General features: G+C 35.2%; 1 protein-coding gene across 18 annotated transcripts in view; it reads left to right on the plus strand.

Moving 5' to 3' along the window:
- The window catches only part of Svil (Supervillin), a 1126087-nt gene that overhangs the window by 261841 nt on the left and 849137 nt on the right, over positions 1-15109 (plus strand). For 3 of the 18 annotated variants that reach the window (XM_073980329.1, XM_073980345.1, XM_073980346.1), the window contains exons 1-2: positions 5274-5794; positions 13238-13621. The exons of 6 other annotated variants lie outside the window; for them this stretch is intronic. In XM_073980329.1, the coding sequence (XP_073836430.1) occupies positions 13295-13621 (327 nt within the window). In that variant the 5' untranslated portion in view covers positions 5274-5794; positions 13238-13294. Of the gene's footprint in view, positions 1-5226; positions 5795-5818; positions 5957-6023; positions 6166-13237; positions 13622-14526; positions 14675-15109 lie in introns of those variants that run through there. 9 more of the 18 variants (XM_073980333.1, XM_073980330.1, XM_073980332.1 and 6 more) reach the window with 9 other exon arrangements.

Below are 15109 nucleotides of genomic sequence, written 5' to 3' on the forward strand. Positions count from 1 at the left end.
ACCTCTTCCACTTGTATGTGTCGTCGAATTTCGACGAATGCACACACCAAAAGTGGAAGTGGAGTGTGGAAGAAAAAGGACGATCAAAATCTTTTTAGTTGAGTTTAGGATCAAAATTGTAAATATTTTAGTCAACTTTGTTTTTTCAAAATAGTCTGGCTTAATCCCATTGTTGTTGTTTTAGTATTTTAAAACAACTATTTTATTAGTGGAAAAGATTTGGCATTGTTCGCCAAGGGGTAAGGCAGGGAATACTATAGTTTCGATCCACGCCACTGGATCTCATCAGTTCCCTTGTTTCTTGTTTGTGGATATTCTCCACCGAAGTTATTTTTCAATATCTTCTTCAACAATGCTTCAAATTGAAGACACTGGCACGACGTGTGTTGTTTTTGCTGTAAAGCAGACCAACCAAATTTTGGTGTGTGCATTCGTCGAAATTCGACGACACATACAAGTGGAAGAGGTTTGAATTGTTTTCGCAGACACTTTCGTCGGAGTTGTATGAGGTTGCCAAGGAAAAACTTCTCATTGAACTTTTTTCTTTGCTTACCTTTATACTTCGAGCTGACGATTGATGTTTGGGTATAAAAAGTTTCTTGTTGAAGAAGTTATTGAAAAATAACTTCGGTGGAGAATATCCACAAACAAGAAACAAGGGAACTGATGACATCCAGTGGCGTGGATCGAAACTATAGTATTCCCTGCCTTACCCCTTGGCGAACAATGCCAAATCTTTTCCACTAATAAAATAGTTGTTTTAAAATACTAAAACAACAACAATGGGATTAAGCCAGACTATTTTGAAAAAACAAAGTTGACTAAAATATTTACAATTTTGATCCTAAACTCAACTAAAAAGATTTTTATCGTCCTTTTTCTTCCACACTCCTATTTTTTTGAACAAAAACTTTAAATACGATTTATAATAAATAATTTAAAACAGACTGCCACATTTCTGGTAATAAATTAACTGTTGGGATATCAACAATGTTACACAAATACAATATAAACCAAAAATGGATAAGTTTAACCATATTTTTGACCATTTCGTTTTTTTGTATAGTCACTCCTATTATTTTGAACGCAACTGTATATAACTCAAAACAGGCCAAACGACATAACTAAATTGACATAAACTTTTGTTTCCCACCAATTTTATAGTCATATCAATTCAAAGTGGTTTGTCTTGGACCTTGGTTAATACTTAAATAGAATAAACATTTTTGTCAGTAATAGGCAAAAGTTCATTCACACGTGCAACAGGATATCATACCTTCACTTAATTGTAAAGAAAACCCGAAAGATATCAATTTCAATGATTACCGTCTCTTTCTATTTATTAATGTTGTGGCTTTTCGTGAATGTTACTTGACTAGACTTCATTCATATGACCGCCGCATGCACCTTTGCATCTGTCAATATGTGGGGCCCAATTTTTAATGAATCGACCACACGTATCAGCAGAAACGGTCGTTATTTCCCGTTTAACGTCGTCGGTCGCACGAACATGGCAACCAACTGACTGGGTCATTTCTTGAGATAACACGCTCATCAAACATACTCTTGAATAAATCGATTTTTTGTGGGTTGAAGTGTTGTAATACGTTTAGATATACGAAATCCACTCGGTTTTAAATGTCAATTGCATATCGTATACGTCAAATACAATCCAGTGGATTTATAACAAGTCGATCGGACAGAAATTGACTGAGATATGAGGGTAACAAAGGAAAAGTTCATTGTGATTCGTATGTAACATCGAAGTTTCAAAGGCGGTTTCCACTGCAGCTCGAAAATGGATGATACGATAGTCATATGGGTTTGTTGCACTTCGTCTTCGCTGCCAAGGTATCCAAAAACAATGACGCTTCACGTACGTGAACGCTATTTAAGTCATTCCGTACCATAAACTAATTAATGTATAGACGAAGAAATACTCATACATATCTCAACATTATTCGAAGACAATTTTTGCGGGTTAATTTTAAGATTTTGTTCCATATTTTTATATGAGGATGTAGAACTGGCCAACAACTACCCAAATATTATATTTTACCAGAATAAAAAGTATAAAAATGTATAGTTATTGCCATTTTAAAAATTGAGTGCATATTAAACAGACTCAATTCGAACACACTCACTGAGAGGAGTTCTTCGTCTATACATTAATCGGTCTATGTCCGTGCCCCTTGCAAAACAAATAAATTCCAATATTGTGCTTAATCCAGAGGCAATGATTTGATTTCTGGAAAATCTAGGGTTCTCTATATGCATTTGTTCGAATGGACCGTCATTATAATTTCAATTTGTTTATACATTATCTGAAGGCATTTATTCATCCTGAGAAATCAATGGACTTAGCAGTTAGGTGTATTCTTGTTGAATACTTCGATCATTGTTTAGAAGATAATTTTGTCTGGAGGTTATAAATTAATATAATCTACCATTCCAGCTGCCAGATGTATGCCGATTTCGATTTTTATTTTGGAGAAAATTCCAAAAAAATGAACATTTGGTAGCTGTGACACATAGAAAACATCGATGTGATTCTGGCTTCATCATATTATATAGAGAAGAAATTAAAATTACTTAAAATAAATTAAAAAACACTAGTGAGACAGAGATATACCCTCAGCCTGTGTGAGTTAAAACTTTTACCTACGGACAGATTGAAAAGCGGTCACCTTTTCCCTAACATTTATGTATTTAGAGTGGTTTCAGAATTTTGTTGTTTCGGAATTTTTTATATGAACTTGTTGATTTGAATCAAAACTCAAATGTGTTGAGGAGGTACCATCTTGGAAGTGGACCTAATTTTTGGGAGTCATTTCTTTTCGATAGAAATCGCGCCCTCCTGCCATATAGTTGGTCAGTTGGGCGCCAAATAGTTTAGAGCATTTGGATCACTACGTCAGGATGCATTGACTTGCGCACGAAAAACATAATATCGCTGTAAACAGGGCCACAAGTTGTAGCTTCGGTATAAATATGCAAAGGTTTTTGCAACAGATCCTAAACTGAACTTAAACAAAGGAGAAGGCCGATATGGACCATTTTCGAAGTTAAACTAAATTTGGACACATTTGGGACCGAATCGCTTATTCCGTTCAGCCACTACACATGGTGGTACACATGGTTTTTTACAGTCATTTGCTCAGGAAGTATGGACTTGCCCCTAAAAAACTTGTACCGTCGTAATGGGGGACGGCGAATACAAATTACTACAGCAAAAATCAAGGAGATTCGAGAGGTCTTAAAGTGCACTTTTTTGAAATTTTGTGTTTAAGGTACCCGAAGGAGTAGTCAGATAGACTTCATATTGGAACGTCATATATGTGTGGTTGAAATTTTACGATGTGCAAAGTTTGGGCCAAATCGATTGCTCCTTTCGAGAGTTATCGTTCACACCATTTTACAGAAAAATTTGGGGATGGAGAGGTATACGAAAGAGTGCACCGATAGGGCCTTCACCCTCTTAAGTATTTGTTATACCCTCAGCATTTATGCTAACGAGAGTATATACACTTTCATACGGGCAAACTGTGCCTCATCGAAATAATGGTTTTAGACCCCAAGTATGTTTGGACGAAATGTGTTTCAGACAATTTGGAGTCGATTGAGCAATGTCCGTCCGTCTGTCTGTCTGGCTGGAGCGCACGATAACTCTCGAACGGATCAATCGATTCGATCCAAATTTAGGCTTTCGTAATATTTTGTCCAAACTTAATTTAAGCTCGAAGATGGGTTATATCGGTCCACTCCTTCCGGTACCTCCCCCACAAAAGTTCGAAAATGTTCGGAAAATTTGTACGTACGATAACTCTTGAAGGGAGTAACAGATTTGGTCCATACTTTGCAAATCGTGAAATGTCTACCAGACTTAGACGAGTTTCCAATATGGACTTAATCGGTCCACTGCTCCGGGTACCTCCCACACAAAATTTGGGATAAGTTCAGTTTAGGACCTGCTCTCGATTCGCTTTGATTTTTGTTTTAGCAACTTGTATTCACTGCCCCCCATACGACGGTACAAGTTTCATCAGGGGCAAGTCCACACTTCCTGAGAAAATAGCCCCAAAGATAAAAAAAAACCCTATGACACCGTGTGAGGTGGTTGGAGCGCAAGATAACTCTCGAACTGATGTGTCGATTCGGTCCAAAATTTGGCCTTACTAATATTTTGTCCAATCATAGTTTAAGTTCGAAGATAAGCCATATCGGTCCACTCCCCCACAAAAGTTAAAAAATGTTCGGAAAAATTGTTCGTACGGTAACTCTTGAAGGGAGTGGTCGAATTGGTCCATACTTTACACATCCTAATATATCTACCAGATATAGATGAGGTTCGAGTATGGACTATATTTGTCCACTCCATCCGGTACCTCCCACACAAAATTTCGGATAAGTTCACTTTAAGACCTACAATCGAATCACTTTGATTTTTGTGGAAGCAACTTGCATTCGCTGCCTCAATTACGATGGTAACATTTTTTCAGGGGCAAGTCTATACTTCTTGAGCAAACAGCCCGAAGGGTGTAAAAACCCCCTATGGCACCATATGTAGTGGCAGGAGATCCACTTCTATAATGTCAATGTCGATCCATTCCTTTAAGTATCTCCTCCGCAAAACTTTTGATCTTTAATCCTAATCAAAATTTTTGTCGGTTCATACATCCAACATTTTTAAAACCCCCTAAATATGTACATATGTTTTTTGGGAAAACGTTGTTTCAGTATACACAGGCTGAGGGTATATCTCTGTCAGCAAAGCTGACTGATACTTTTTGTTGTGTTGTAAAATTTGAATTTTGAAATTTAATTAAAATAAATTCGAATAATTCATATTATATTGTCTTCAAGGAGTCTCAAATCATAGATTTTTCTAAGAAAAGTAAAAATGTAATAAAATGAAGAAAACGTTATTTATGAACTCTTTTCTGCCTAGTGTTTTTCTAAAAATTTTGTGATTTTCTACTTAATAAGTTAGCAACACTATTTACAAAATATTTCAAAGATAACGAAATGCGCGCGCATCAAGTGGAAGGAATACTTGAGATACAATTTGTTTGTTGCTCTCCCACTCTCAGTGTTTAGTATCTCGTACAATTGTTTGTTCTATGTGTGTGGGGGGTTGTTGGCGATCATTTGCTATACCCCCATAACACTGAGATCGTGTTGTTGTTGCTGATGTGTGGTGGCTAATGTTTTGATTATTTTTTTGCTTGCATTTAGCGGGGGCTCTCATATGGTGCCGCCGCCATTACTAGTTGTTTGTGTTATGTTGTTCAGCACCATTTAGTGTTCGAGTTGAAGACCTCAGAGTTACGCAGCTGATCTTTGGTTGGCTTTAGCGCGTTGTAGAGAGTATTTGCGTTTCGATTCTTTTATTTTTATTTAGTTATTTTTACGATTTTCATCCGTTTAGTTGTTAGTCCGAATCGATCGTCAATATTGCTGCTACTCCAACACACATATTTTACTTCGCTGATTGACAAACAAATATACCTACCTAATCGAACGACGTGCAAATGTGATAAATATCGTCCAACGATTAATTTAAGTGAACAGCGTCGTTATTGTCTCCTCGTAAAAAAACAGAAATTTTTAAAATAGCGCGCGGCGTTTATTTCTATTTATATTTTAATTTATTATATGGAACAGAAATTAAAAAAGAAAAAAAAAACAAAACACGACTACTTTAAAAAATAGCAATTGAGTAAAATTGGCGACAGTGTTTATTGTTGCAACAACGAACGAGAAGAAAAGTGTTTTATATTTAAGCATTTTTATGGTGATTTTGCTTTCTTTTGCTTAGCTTAAAATGTGTACCTGACTGACATGAAGTGTTTCTGATGCCTATTTAGCATTTAAAAAATAATAAACAAATTTAAAAAAATAATATTACATGTGGATTATGCAGACTTTGTGAAAAACAAACAATGACAAAAATAATGTAATAACAAAAATGTGTAACTAATTTTCTAATATGCTTGGATAATTTTCATCTTTAAATAGACATAGAAGAAATATATGTACATATTTGTCACGAAAATAAAAAAAAAAAACTAAAAACTAATCCTCATAAGCGAAAAAGTGTGTTGCAATTTCTTATTTTTTTCTAAATGTATTAGTGTCTCTTCTAATTTATTTTGGCTGTTTCATGTAAATTTTAATGTTGTTTTCATTTTGCTATCCCTTCTTCAATTTTTTGTTTTGTTTTAATTTATCTATTTTATTTAAAGTACAAGAAATAATTTGGCAATTTGCCTAATATTTCATAGTTTTATATTCTTCGAATGTGAGCAATTTTTCTTAGCCTATGCGCGTTGTTGTTCTATTTTTATTTCATTTCTTGTTTTTTTCCGGCAAATTTGTTTTAACCCATGAATGCCAAAATAGCACATGTTTCTTATAGCAAGCAACCAACCAGAGGTTACATTGAAGTTTCAAAACAAATTTAATATCGGCCTAAATATTTTAAAGATTTTATATTGGCCTGTATTCACTTAATGTGATGTCAAATCTATTGGAAATTCATTAATTTCTCCTAATACAAGATCTTCGTACGTTCGTTTATATTTTGGAAAACAAAATATATTGTGATCTCTCACCCTTATTTATCATTTGGTAAATCTTAACATAAATTCCTCATCTTGACAGAATGTTTTATGCTCGTCCTAATTATAGACAATATTTCCCATATTTTCTATGCCTTTTAAACGTCTGTGTTGACAGTCCCTTGTCAAACAATGGATTCCCCCAATATTTTTTTTTAATTTTTAAATAAGCGTCCTTGCTTAATCAATTTATGTCAATGGTTCTATTTTTGAAAATTGTCCGAATGAAAATTCATGAACTTGACCCAGTTTATTAATATAAAGGTCTGCTTAATTTTTAGGTAGAATATTGAAGAAATAAAAAAACTTCTCGCTGCTAATATTCAGATTATTCATGTATAGATCAATGAAATCGCAACATCCAAACGGAGTACGGTCCCAAACCCGGTTGAGAGATAGGTGTGTGTTGTCTCGAGCCAGGCAAGTGGATTGAGTATTCCACAGTACGCATTTGGACTAGCGACATGCACTCCCGCTCACCAAAATAGGTTCACATTTTTTCTTACGTACATATATGAACATACATATATCATCGGTCGTGTTTGGAATGCAAAGTCTTCCTATATGGGGTTTAAAAGATCTGACAGTTAGGAACTATCACGCGAAAAAATATGAGGGTTGCCATATTTATTGATGTTACGTTTGCCGAATTTCTTGGCTCATTAGTAGACAGCGGAATTTTATGCAACCCATATTTTTGGTCCGATTCATGTCAAATTTTGGGACTGGGCATATTATGCAAAATGCATACATTTTGCATATGCAAAAAATAATATGTGCTTATGCAAAATTGATGTATTGTACATAGTTTCTTATGCAACAAATATTTCAATGATAGGTACAAAAATGTTTGTGTGTAGAATTTGTCTGTTTAAAATCTCTTCAGACAAGTCAGTATAATAGAGAAATGAATAACCACAGCCACAACGTTCAAAATACGGAAAGTCGGGAATTACCGTTCTATGGGGGCTATATGAAGACGTGGGCCTATACCGACAAATTTCAGTAGGAAAGTTTTGTACCCCCAACGGAGACTTAATGTCAAATTTCAGTCATTTTGGTGGGATATTGAGGCTACAACTTTCAAAATACCAAAAATCAGGAGGTACAATATTCTATGGGGGCAATATGAAGACGTGGACCTACACTGAAAATTTTCAGGTAGAAAATTTTATACTCCCAACGAAGACTTAATACAAAATGTCAGCCATTTCAATGTGATGTTGAGGCCACAACCTTCTAAATATCGGAAATCGGGAGGTACCGTTCTATCGGGCTATATAGAGAAGTGGACCTATGCGGACAAATTTCAGATGTAAAGTTTCAGACCCCTAACGAATACTTAAACCCAAATTTCAGCCATTTCGGTGAGATATTAAGACCACAAATCCTTGTATATATTTTTGCATATGGTTTTGCATATGCTCATTTTATGCAAATATGTAAAAATATGTCAAAATATGCACGATATGCAAAAATGTCTGGGCCTAATTCGTTTTACTTTGTGATAAAACGAGTTTCTGTCTAATCAGATTTTCTCTACGACCTTCATAACCATATATGCATTTGCATAGGGTTCATGCATTTGCATGCAATAAAATTGCAAAAAATCTCACTGAATCTGACCAGTAACCTAAGGTGTTTATTTCAAACTACACGATCTGCAACAAATTCTTAAAAAAATCGAGAAATTTCACGAGAACATAAAGTCCTCTAAGAGGAAAATATTTAAGGGAAAACTGTTCCCCGTCACTATGAAACATGTTTTTACAAACGATCATTCTCCTGTAGCCCATTTCGGCTCTAGCGAGGTACATCGTGGTTACAGAGTCATATGTGTAATGCATGGACGCTCGATTCTCATGGACAAATGTTTACTTAAATTTAGCGAAGCTTGGGATGATATCAGTCTGACGATGATCCAGGCCCAGGACATTCCAAAGAGACCTCGTGCCAGTGTTTGGTTGATTAGGATAGAATGTAACAGCCCAAAGTTGCTGAAAGGTCTGGAGAAGAAGAACAAGGACGAGTGGTCCGTAATCGCCATCGAACCACCAAACAATAACAAGCGAAAGAAATTTTAACAAATTTTCAATCGATAAAATTTACTGAATTCCTATCCAGAATTGTTGTTCTCTCCGGGGTGAACTGGGAAACAAGATGTTCTTTGGCATTAGGGAGGCCAAAGTTAAAATCCTAGGCCCGAATGGAGTAGACGACGTACATAGATGAAGTGGTTGGTCACCCTAGGATTTTTTAAGCTTTTCGCCGATTATGCCAGTAAGCATGTACTTGAACACGAAAAACATTATATGACTGTAAACAGGACTGCAAAAAGTACCTTGCTTCAAATTTTCAAAGCTATCCTATCCAAATCCATATCCTAATGTTGCACTTTTGCGAATAATATTGAAATTGCATTAGGGATATAGATGTTTCGGCCTAATCGGATACTCAATTCGTAAGTTATTAGTTGGTGCCGGTAGATTTTTTTCTGATTTTTTGAACCATTATCTCAGGAAGTATGAACTTGCAAAAAAACAGGTAAAAAAGTATCAGTCGGCTTTGCCGACAGAGATATACCCTCAGCCTGTGTGGATTGAAATACTTTTTCCCAAAAAAAAACTTATGTATTTAGGGAGGTTTTCAACATTTTGGGCGTATGAAAAAGTATGGACAGGATTAAAGCTCAAAAATTTGCGGGGATAACGATAGATAGGGATTTTTTTATCACACTAGCCTACGAAAAACATAATATCGCTGTAAACAGGGCCACTAGGAAAACCTTCGGTAAAAATGACCAAAGAATCCTCGAACAGACCCTTAACCACACAAAAATGTTGAACATTTGTGTGGGTGGTACCACAAGGATTCGACAGATAGGTCCCAAATTTGAACATAAACTAAATTTCGACAATATTTAGAGATCCAAAGTTTGAACCAAATTGGTTGCTACGTCTATGATAAATCGCGCGTAGCATTTTAGTGAATATGTTCGAACTTTTGTGGGGAGGTACCGGAAGGAGTGGACCTATAAGCACCTCCTTCGAATTTCATCTAATATTCGTTATAATATTTCATTATAATATTAAAAGTGTGGACGAACGCAGTATTTGGTTCGAGCTCTAAAGCCACTACATATGGTGCCACAAGGGTTTTATTACAACTTTCGGGCTGTTTTCTCAAGAAGTATGGACTTGCCCCTGAAAAAACTTTTACTGTCGTAATTGAAGCAGCGAATGCAAGTTGCTTCAACAAAAATTTAAGTGATTCGAGAGCAGGTGACGTTAAAGTGAATTTATGCAAAATTTTTGTATGGGAGGTACCCGAAGGAGTGGACAAATATAGTCCATATTCGAACCTGATCTATATCTGGTAGATATATTACGATGTGTAAAGTATGGACCAAATCGCTCGCTCCCATCAAGAGTTATCGTGCACACAATTTTTCCGAACATTTTGGAACTTTTGTGGGGGAGGTACCTGAAGGAGGGGACCGATATGGTTTATCTTCGAACTTAAAATCGGTTTGGACAAAATATTACAAAGGCTACCTTTTGGACCGAATCGGCAGATCCGTTCGAGAGTTATCTTGCGTTCCAAACACTACACACGTTGATATAGGTTTTTTTTGTACCTTTCAGGCTATTTTCTCAGGAAGTATGGACTTGCCCCTGATGAAACTATAACGTCGTATGGGGGGCAGTGAATACAAGTTGCTACAACAAAAATCAAAGCGATTCGAGAGCAGGTCCTAAACTGAACTTTTCCGAAATTTTGTGTGTGGGGGTACCCGAAGGAGTTGACCGATTGAGTCCATGTTGGAACCTTATCTATTTCTGGTAGAAATTTCACGATGTGCAAAGTATGGACCAAATCGGTTACTTCCTTTAAGAGTTATCGTGAGCACAAATTTTCCGAACATTTCCGAACTTTTGTGGGGGAGGTACCGGAAGGAGTAGACTGATATAACCCATCTTCAAACTTAAACTAAGTTTGGACAAAATATTGCAAAAGACAAATTTTGGACCGAATCGGTTGATCCGTTCGAGAGTTATCGTGCGCTCCAGCCAGCCAGACAGACGGACGGACAAGGCTAAATCAACTCCAAATTGTCTGAAACACATTTCGTCCAAACATACTTGGGGTCTAAAACCATTATTTCGATAAGGAACATTTTGCGCGTATGAAAGTGTATATACCCTCGTTTGCATAAATGCTGACGGTATAAAAAATAATAAAAATAAATGAATGTGGTTTCTCCTCCTTCGGTATAGGTACCAAAGTATACAGTGGCAGCCAGCTAATTATAATAATAATAATTGTTCCACAAACATCCCAGACAGGACAAGGGAGACTTCTCTCATATTAATGAGTGCACCCAATGATATGGGACCTACTGTTTATCGCCGAGTCCGAACGACACCACTTGTAGAGAAGTTTTACATGGCTGAAATACTCAGGAAATGTCGCCAACATTACTGAAAGGTATTTTGCCCGCATTGAAAGGTATTTTACCCGCGTTGAAAGAATGTTGCCTGTCCGCGGAATCGAACCCACGACCTTCAGCGTGCAAAGCGGGTGTGCATACCATTGTGTGTGGCACCCGGCCACCTAATTACAGTTTTTGTTATAAAGTGCCAACAATAGGCATATTTTTGATGCATTAACGGAAAATAAGGCCTATAGCACATTACTAGGGGTTTTTAGTAATACTTCGGCCCCTTAAAGGACTTTCGGCGGGGGTAAAGCATGAAATCAGTTGAATACACTATAAACTAACTAATACGAGCAATTATTGTGTACAAATGTGCATCAATTAACCGTTAAGTTAATTTTATTACTAATGTCCCTAATTAGCTGGCCAGGCTAATATGGACCATTTTTAGAAAAGTGGGTTGTACTTCCCCCACATACACGCAGAAAAAAATATTTTTCGCTTTTGTTGGAACAAAAATATCTGTTTTGGTTCCAAAAATGTATTTGTTTTGTTTAAACATTGTAATTCAAATCCAAAAATACTATCTTTTGTTCCAAACATAGAAAACAAAAACAACTTTCGAATTTCCGCAATATTGTAAAAATCGTTAACAATACCGATTGTAGGAACTATCATAATCTAATTTTGTTTACAAAAAGTATTGTCAACCCAGAAAACCAGCCCAGAAATTTTTGATTTGAGTGTATATACTTCTCATATACACTTTTCACATAACTTGGATATAAATGTCGCGTAGAATATTGCAATCATTGATGAACACAATACATGGTTTGCTGCATTGGCTGACAACAAAGCAAACAAAAAGCCAAAAGCACCCACCACAACATAAAGCTGGGTACACATTGTCAGTTTTGAATGACAGCTTTGTTGGTGCTTGCTAGTGTGGCCGTTCATTTTTGTCATTCATCATGCAACCACAAAATATTTTGTGGTTGCTGGACGGTTGGACAGTTATCGATAATTGCAAAAAATCGTCATTCAAAACTGACAATGTGTACTGTACTTAAGGAATAATTAAACACCATAACAAACACCGGTATAACACCAAACCTCAAAGCACAATGAAGATAGAAGAATGAAACAAAACAGAAACAAATAAAAACAAGAGTCTCATTGTTGGTATACATACACACAAAAACAAAGATAAAGGCATCATGTCATACAAACAAAACTCACCATAATTGTTTTTTTCAACACGGCATCGAATAGCGAGAGAAGAGAAAAAATTGTCGAAGAAAAGAGAGAACTATTGTCCAGTTGACAAAAACTATTTTTGGATTTAACAAAACCCAATTGTTGGAATCACAATACTACATTTGGAATTTAACAATATCTTTACAATACATATTTTGCTCTTCGAAAAAAATATGATTGATCCAAAAATGGATCAATCATATTTTTTTCTCTGCGTGTATGAGGAAATCTCAGTGCGTTTTGACATCACTCGATAGTGCTTCTAGTTATACCTTATATAGAAAATATATTTAACCGAAATCTTCACATTTTTAAATGAAATCGAGTAATCTATTAAACTCAATTTATTGTACCTAATAAGGTGGCCGCCGCTGTATATGGTCGAAAGGGGACACTCTCAGCAACTTGGGGTGGGACCGCTATAAGTTCTATTTCACCAAAGTTTGGATTTGACAAAAATATAGTATTTTATAAAAATAGAATAGCTTATCTCGTGTAAACGCAATCCAGTCTTCAAAGAAAAAATAACTACTATCGAGATACGTATTTTCCTAAATTGGAAAAATCGTCGTCTTTAAGATCACTCCACACCCACACCTTCCTTTGTGTCCTTTATTTTCAAATTTAAATGTTGATGAGTTTTAAATTTTTTTATATAAATTTAAAATGAAACTATGTTCAAGTAACCTTTTTGTTTTGCTTCCGCATTGATTATTTCACATGAAGCATACTTTCTTCATTCAAGGGTTAAGAGCAATGTTGCTCACCAATGATGATGCTATGATGGTGTATAATTTTAATTTTCTTATTATTTCTTGTACTTTATTCATGTTCTGTCAATTATAGCTTTTATTTATACATCTATTTTCCTTTTCTCTTAACTATTTTAATTATTTTCAAATATTGTGTTTATTTTTTGTAGTGAATAATTATTGTAAATAGATATAAATAAAAGCACCATAAACAACAACAACACATTATGTTTAAATTTCCCCTTAAACGTAATCACAATCATTCGTCGAATCATCATTCAAATGGCAAATCGGCAACGTCACTGAGTAATGAGGGCTTTATTTTTATACGTTGTGGTCATAACCATTTGAATAATCTCAATCGAAGTAGTAGCAACATCAACAACAACAACAGCAGCAACATCATCAGCAATAACATCATTAGCGAAAACAGCTACAACAGCAGCAGCAATAATGGCAGAAAAATTGAAAATAATATTGGCCACACCACCATCATCGATAACAGCAATGTTGCAGAAAGCCCCTATCCTAACAAAAAATATATTGCAAAAAGTGTATGTGTTGCATAATAAATTAAAAAAATAAAAAAAATACATCATCATAATTTCATAATAATTTTTACATTCCATTACATAAATTAATACCAACAACAAGAAAATCATTCTAAATTCCAAAGCAGTAAAATGTGCTTTAAATGTTGTCTCTTTGATGTAAAATTCCTCACATCCGCAAATACACATGTTAGAATATTAGTGTGAAATGTTGTGTTTGTATATTTGTATTATTTAATATTTTAAATGTGCCTAAAATGGAATTCTTAACTTGGTCGTTCTACTTTATGTGGATCCAACACCAACAATTATGTGAAATATGTATAACAAAGAAATGCTGCATGTGTTTGGCCATAAACAAAACTTCGCTAAGACAAAAACAAAAAAATTTGAATACCGGACAGCATAGATTGCCCTATATTGTCGTTAATAAATGGGGACAATGGCTTGCCATTGTTTCGTAGCACTTGTATCTGTATGCCGACAATCCATCCCCAAGGGCCTGAGAGTGGGTCAACTATGCCAAACACTCAAATAAGCCGCAAGCAAAGACTTTGAAATCACTCAATAGATGTATTATTCGGCCAAAATGATATGACATACACATAATATGACTTGTAGGCACGGATAATGTCTAACAGTTGCAGGGCTTTTGTATAGAACTCAAAAGAAATGAATTCAGAGCCATTTAATTTCAAAGGCTTGAAAAATGGTCCTGTAATGCTACTACAATTCCCATCACTATACAAAAACCAACTTTGATACCATAGCAACAAAATAATATTGACTTATTTTAATTACCTACTCTTAGAGGTTTCTTCAAATTGATATAGAAAATATGTATTGACATTTTTGTTGTTGCCATTTGCAAAATAATGAAGCAATCACCTTCTAAAACAACAGATAACAAATAGCAATTTTTTGTTTGTTTTGCTGCCTCCAATTCGATAAGAAACCAAACCAAAAATAAACCTTTGAAAAAAAGCTAACTCATAGATGTTGTTGCCTTATTTTACGCCATATGTCTTGTGTCTGTCGCTGCGTAATATTTTTCCGGTAATTCACATTGATAAACAAACAAACAAAAAATCTTCATACCCAGCAGCGTGTCTCATCTTAATCATACAAAGAAATCTCTATTCCCTCTAGTTTTTTTCTCGTTTCGTCTTTAGAATAGACCAAAACAAATTCTATTCGTATTTGTTTACATAAAAAAATTTAGAATAGTTAAAGTGTGGTGAGTGAACTTGAAATGAAAAAAAAAACTTTACTCGATTTTCTGTGTATGCTTTTTTCTTTCATTGGCGGCCAATGTTGTTGGTCCAGCAAACAGTGTTTTCAATTTGTTTTTGTATAATAATAAGCATTTAACATGTTGAAAATTATATAGGAAATATATATAAACAAGTAGGAAAAGCGTTAAGTTCGGTCGGGCCGAACTTTTTATACCCTTCACCACAAATTTCAGCCGTTTCGGTGGATTACTGTGGC

This window comes from Musca autumnalis, unplaced genomic scaffold (assembly GCF_047663935.1).
Source record: "Musca autumnalis isolate F117 unplaced genomic scaffold, ASM4766393v1 scaffold_4, whole genome shotgun sequence".
Classification (NCBI taxonomy): Eukaryota; Metazoa; Arthropoda; class Insecta; order Diptera; family Muscidae; genus Musca; species Musca autumnalis.